At 37.8% G+C, this 6,655-nt stretch overlaps 1 protein-coding gene across 2 annotated transcripts in view; it reads left to right on the plus strand.

Moving 5' to 3' along the window:
* The window catches only part of LZIC (leucine zipper and CTNNBIP1 domain containing), an 11,104-nt gene extending 5,650 nt beyond the window's left edge, over positions 1 to 5,454 (plus strand). The window contains exons 3-8 of one of the 2 annotated variants that reach the window (XM_019639799.1): positions 432 to 540; positions 1,603 to 1,738; positions 2,052 to 2,150; positions 3,438 to 3,533; positions 3,697 to 3,778; positions 4,266 to 5,454. In XM_019639799.1, the coding sequence (XP_019495344.1) occupies positions 440 to 540; positions 1,603 to 1,738; positions 2,052 to 2,150; positions 3,438 to 3,533; positions 3,697 to 3,778; positions 4,266 to 4,324 (573 nt within the window). In that variant the 5' untranslated portion in view covers positions 432 to 439 and the 3' untranslated portion in view covers positions 4,325 to 5,454. The remainder of the gene's footprint in view (positions 1 to 431; positions 541 to 1,602; positions 1,739 to 2,051; positions 2,151 to 3,437; positions 3,534 to 3,696; positions 3,779 to 4,265) is intronic. The other variant, XM_019639800.1, reaches the window with a different exon arrangement.
* Positions 5,455 to 6,655: the final 1,201 nt, after the last annotated feature.

Genomic DNA, 6,655 nt, shown 5'->3' on the forward strand with positions numbered 1-6,655 from the left:
CTGGCTGGCAACTGGCGTGCGCTTTGGTGAGCTGCCGTGAGCGGCCTTCCAATGGCCCGCAAGCAGCTGCCTCACCCGGGAAGAACACAATGATAATACCAACATGGGCCAGTGAAGCGACGTCCTCCACAACTAGACTGAAGAACAAAACAGCAGCAACTTGTCTGTTCCCCTTCCCGAATTCCGCAACGCTGTTCCCCTCCCTTAATGCCCCAATAAAATAAAATAAAAAAGACGGCCAGGCATTTTTGTGGAGTGTTATTACTATCTGAGTTGAAACTTTTACATGTAAATTGAGATTTTCCTTGCGCAACTACCTTTCCCACACCTGCAGCTCAGAAAGAGTATAGCCTATTTTGAATTTTACTGGTATCTTGAATCATTTCAAATAACCAAATATATACCGTATGTGGGTTTATTGTTCTACTTAGAAATTAAAATGGCTTCCAGAGGAAAGACAGAGACAAGCAAGTTAAAGCAGAATTTAGAAGAACAGTTGGATAGACTAATGCAGCAATTACAAGATCTGGAGGAATGCAGGTAATAGTATAATTGTATGGGGCTATGCTGTAAAATGGCTTTTTTTTTGCAGCTAGATTATAAACTCCATGGGTGCAGGCCCTGTGTGATTCTGGTTTCCACTGTAGCATTCTTCACAGTGCTTTGTCGGAGAAATAACCTCAGTGCAGGCTTTGGAGTCAAAAAGCCTGGGATTTAACTACTAAGTGAGTGTGAACTTGGGTAAAATATTTAACCCCCTTAAGTTTCCATTTCCTCGCATGTGAAGTGGAAATTACAACATCTACCTTGTCTTCAGTATTTAAAATAACCCTGTCTTGTATCAACCCGAGAAGGTACCGCTTGAACTTCTGGTGTGTTTTCAGCCTTACCTGCTCAAAGGACCAAGACTGTCCATTGCCTTTTTTTTTATAACAACCTTGGTAAATATTACAAATGAAGGGGTAAACACAATGCTTGGCCCAGAATAGGTGCTCGATAAATGGTAGCTGTTGTCATTTGTAGTAAATGTTTAATAAATGGCCTGTTTGATGGGTGAATAACTCAGATGACAAGTATTGCATTGCCGTTGTATTTCAAGGTGCACAAAATTTTACCTACCATTAATGATAATGATGATATTAATAACAGCTACTTATCACATAGCTATTATATGCCAAGTACTTTCCATATTTCATTTAATGCTCGTAACAACCCTATAGGGTAGGTACTGTCATCTGTGGTTATAGATAAAGAAGCTGAGGCTTGGCTATGTTAAGTATCTTGCCCAAGGTTATACCATTGATTCATAGACTGCTTAAAAGGAAGCTATTATGTGGTTTAAGTGTGTCTCATTTTGGTAAAAGAAAAATGTTTAATTATCAGAGTAACCACAATGCAGAAAAATGCTCGTACTACTAATATGTGAACACATCCATCATTAGTGTTTTGATATATCCTTTCAGCCTTTTCCCCCAAGATATTTTCTTTTCCCAAGATATTTTTTGTAAATACATGTATCAGAAGTCTTAGTGTACAAATACTAAGCTTGCTTTTTTCACTTGGAACCTTATATTTTTCTACATTATGTTTACTGTACTTCAGAGAGGAACTTGATACAGATGAATATGAAGAAACCAAGAAGGAAACTTTGGAGCAACTAAGTGAATTTAATGATTCGCTGAAGAAAATTATGTCTGGAAATATGACTTTGGTAGATGAACTAAGTGGAATGCAACTGGTAAGCATAATTTACTTACATTGGTGACAGGTTATTTATTTTTTTTTGTAAGTATGCTTAAGCTAGAAAATGTACCCTTTTTTGGGTTTAACTACTAGATGAGTGTCTATTTGTGGATAAAACAGCATATGCTTCCAGATCTTTATTTAGTTATGTGTTTGAGTCCAGTAACATGCACAGAAATAGCAAATGGAAACTAAAATTGTAACCGTGATGAACAAAGAGATCTATTAGTAAAGACTCATCAATCAATTATTGCAATATCCAATTCATTGCAGTATTTTGGTTAGTTTTTACCTTCTTGTATTTCTAGGCTATCCAGGCTGCCATCAGCCAGGCCTTTAAAACTCCAGAGGTCATCAGACTGTTTGCAAAGAAACAACCAGGTCAGCTTCGGACACGGTTAGCAGAGGTAAAGTTTCTTTAAATTGATCCCGTTGCTGTGTGTATTTTTTTACTCAGCCTAAGAATTTGCTCGTTATATTATTCTGAAGTATAAAAATTGGTCAGTTGAGAATGTCCAACACCAAGAGTAAACCCTGATGGGTATCACCCTATGGACTTTGGGTGATAATGACATGTCAGTGTCAGTTCATCAGTTGTAACACATGTACCACAACCTGGTGGGGCATGTTTATAATGGAGAGGCCATGCATGAGCGGGGGCCAGGGGTACGTGGGAAACCTCTTGTACCTTTTGCTCAATTTACTGTGAACCTAAAACTGCTCTAAAAAAATAATCTATTCATTAAAAATTGGTCAAAATTAGCCCTTTGAGCAATTATGTTGATAATGAATGTAGAGGTTTAAACAGATGAAATTGCCACTGACTGCTTCGAATGGGACTCCAGCTTTACAGTTTTACCATTTATTTTCGAAGCCCTGAGTTGAAATCCCATCTAGAATTCATTAGCAGCATTGCTTTTTGCGTGTGTGGCCTTTCTCATCCAAGAATCTCAAACATTTTTATAAACCTGATACTTCAGGAAGTCTGTATATAGACTTGAATGTAATTGAGGCATTAATAGTTATTTGCAACTACTGGTAATGCAATAGCATAGTGGTTAAGAGCACGGACTTGGGTTAGACTGGCTGAATTTGTATCCCTGCTCCATATGGAGGTAGATACGTGACCTTGGGGAAGTTACGTTATTCAACCTCTTTGTGCCTCAGTTACCGTACCTGCAAAAAGGTGACAGTAATAGTTTCTACCTCTTATGGTTGTGATGAGGAGTAAATGAAGTAAGAAATAGAGCATGTGTTATGTGTAATATGTAATATACGTAAAGCACATAGAACAGTACCAATGCATAATGTATACAATCAGTGCTTCTGGTGGTAAAGGTGGTATATAACCAAAGTTTCAGGAGATCTGATACCAGTTAGCTCATTCAAGCCTATAGACTACACTTCAGTTTAATGAAATGAGTTCTTAGAGGATGGCTCCTCTCTAAAGGAAATTATTTATGTACTAATTCCTCGGTAGAGTTTATAGCTAAGACAGTGTGTGTGAAAGCATTAAGATTTATTAGAACTGTGTAACAGCATTTCTGTCATGTTTGCCTTGAATTGTTTCTACAGTTCTTCATAATATTCATTGGCTAGAGGATCTTTTTTTAAAAAAGTAGATCTGAAAAGCTGGATTTTATTCACACTGTTTTTAACTTAAATACCATATGCTTTGTGTTCATCCATTGTAGATGGATAGAGATCTCATGGTAGGAAAGCTGGAAAGAGACCTGTACACACAACAGAAAGTGGAGATACTAACAGCTCTCAGGAAACTCGGAGAGAAGGTACCCCATATTTAATTTAATATAATGCAGTATTAGGTATAAAAAAAGTGTGAAGTTTTGGTACGGAACTTCTTGGTTTGTGGTCCTGAGACATTCTTAACGGTGGTTCCTGGAACTACTTGTCGTGATTTCAACATATTCCACTGGACTTTGTTTTGTTTAGCTGACTGCAGATGATGAGGCCTTCTTGTCAGCAAATGCAGGTGCTATCCTTAGCCAGTTTGAGAAAGTCTCTACAGACCTTGGTGAGTATCCTCGTATTTCTAAAACTTGGACATGAATTATTGCTCCAGATTGACGGGTAGCATGGTGAGATAACAGGATGGCCTTTTCTTGAGTTTAGAGGTAAAATCGGAACTGTATTCTTTATAAATCCCTTGATTGGGTTTGTTTTCCAGTACTTTTTAATTAAAAAAAGTCATGTAGCCTAATGTTTTAAAAATATTTGTCAGCTAAATGTTAATATGAACATAAACTAAATTTTTGCATATTTTATTTCATACATCTAGAGTAAACATTTGTAATCAGTGAATGACCCTATGTAGCTGAATTGTTTGTGCAGAGGGAAGGAAATTGGGATGGCATTGGGAAAGTTTGGGGGTAATGTACTGATAATAGAAGCTGATTTTATTTTCTATTTTAATATCTATGTGATAGGTTTTCCCCTCTTTACCTGGAACTGTAAATGCATTTAAAATGACCTTTTCTTTTATTGTGTGTCTTTCTCCTTAGGCTCTGGAGACAAAGTTCTTGCTTTGGCAAGTTTTGAGGTTGAAAAAACAAAAAAATGACATGGTGTGGAAGCTTGGGACAGTGATCATCTTCTTGTAAATGGCACCTTTCTGCTGGTGATTTTGAGTCATTGCAAAGAAATCGAGCGATTCATGAAGTGCACTAATCACCTAAGAAAAGGTTATTAATGAAATACATACTCTTGGCTTCTGTTTGTGCCCTTCATCCTTGTGCTTTGTGTAGGGCTGTCTGCTTGAGTGATCCTGGACTTGGGATGGAGGGACTCACTGGACTTGATTCATTACGTTTGTCTGTGTAAGAGAGAGAACAGAAAACAGTTTCTCTGACCTTTTATTAAGGCTCCTTGTTTTCAAGTGCTGATAGTAAATGAAAAGATGTGAAGTCGTGGTTGTTTTCTGCTCATAATTTATCCCCACTTACTAGAGTAAATAGTGTAGCAACATGGGTAGACCTCATACGTATTCATAAAATTTCAGAGTTCTCAGTGATCTTAGAAATCATTTTCATGTTATAGACAAGGAAACGGGGGCTCAGAAAGAGCAAGTGACTTGCTTCAAGTCACATCACTGACAGAGTTGGGGATAAGACTTGGGTGTCCAGACTCTCTGTTTAGTGTCCATTGAATTTTATTTTTTTTACTCTGTGCTGTTCTTAAAAAATAATGAACACATATTTGTCCAAGTCCATGTTTATAAAAATTCCGCGTCCCAACAAAAAGTTGTCACAGAGGGACCATTCCCCAGCCTGTGGACTCCCCGGATGAATGGGGCCCATTGTGTCTCTTGAGTTTTGAGCTGGGAACAAGGGGAGCCCTGTGGAGAGTCTCCTGAAGTAACAGCCTCCTGTGCTGGTTCACCAGGGAAGCAATTACAAGTGGCAGCCAGAGGCCCGCCCTGTGTGTGACCTCTTTGCTGCAACCTGGAGGGTGGTGACTGTAAATTACTATTTACTCTTCAGTTTTTGGAGAAGCACAAAATAAGTTATCAGGAAAAAAGCAAGTTTCTCTCCCGAGTGTTTACATCTCTCTGTTTGCCTAAATATATGGATTTCCCCATATGCATGTATGTTAGCTTCTTTCTAGGCTCTGGCTACTTTATGGCCTTTCATGTATTTCTCAGTATTCTTTTGTTTGCACTTTATACCAATTAAAAACATTTTTAGAGCTTCACGTATACTGTAAACTCAACTAGGTGCTCTGCCAACTGGGCAAATTAGGGGACCTCAGCTACATTAATGCCTTATTTGGAATTTTTAATGGCTAATTTTTTACATATTGGTTTATGACAGTCAAAAACTCACTGAAATTTTAACAAACCAAGAAAAAGCAACTTACCTGCTATTCTTCTAGGGCTTTATGGTCAGTCATCATTATTTCATTATTCTGTGTTTTTTTGTTTTTGTTTTTAAATCAAGGTGAGAGTCCCATAACACAAAATGCACCATTTGGAATTGGATAATTCAGTGGCATTTAGTACATTCACAGTGTTGTGCAACCACCACCTCTGTCTAGTTCCAAAACATTTTCATCACCCCCAAAGGAGACCCCTTGTCTATTAAGCAGTCACTCTGGGTACCCTCTTCCTCCCAGCCCTCCAGCCACCACTGAGTTACTTTCTGTCTCTGTAGATTTACTTATTCTGGATATTTCATGTAAATGGAATCATACAGTATGTGACCTTTTATGTCTGTCTGGCCTCTTTCGCTCAGCATAACATTTTCGAGGTTAATCCACATTGGGATATGTATCAGGACTTCATTTCTTTTCGTAGATGAAAATAGTCCCTTGCTTGGATACCATATTATGTTTTTCCACTTATCTCTTGATGAACATTTCGGAGTTTTTTCCACTTTTTGATTATTGTGAATAATGCTGCTGTGGACATTTGTGTATAAGTATTTGTTTAAATACCTATTTTTCTTTTGGATATATATCTAGGAATGGTATTGCTGTGTTTTGTTTTATTTTGTTTCTTTAAACCATAGCAAGCTTCCCCCTTCCCCTCCAGTAGTAGGATGAGGAAATTAGGAGTATTTTGTATATAAAAGGGGCCTAGATGAATCTGGAGTCCTTAATTTTGGTTTCCCTTGAACTTTCTATAAGCCCAATGTCAGTAAAATATTTTGTCGTTAACCACATTAATGTATTCATTTTGTAAATAATGACTAGTACTCAGTTTAAAATTAATCTTTCTTTGTAAGTGGTCACGTTTGCAGTGCCCAGTGAGAAACTGCCAATCATGGCCGTGTAACCTTTGGTAGGTTACTTAATCTTTTTGAGCCTTGTCTACCTCCTATGTTCAGTGGGGATAATAGGACCTACCTACCGCATAGGATTATTGTGCATTCCTCTCTCTTCCTTATACAGAAGG

The sequence above is a fragment of the Hipposideros armiger genome, unplaced genomic scaffold (genome assembly GCF_001890085.2).
Source record: "Hipposideros armiger isolate ML-2016 unplaced genomic scaffold, ASM189008v1 scaffold_46, whole genome shotgun sequence".
NCBI classification, from domain to species: Eukaryota; Metazoa; Chordata; class Mammalia; order Chiroptera; family Hipposideridae; genus Hipposideros; species Hipposideros armiger.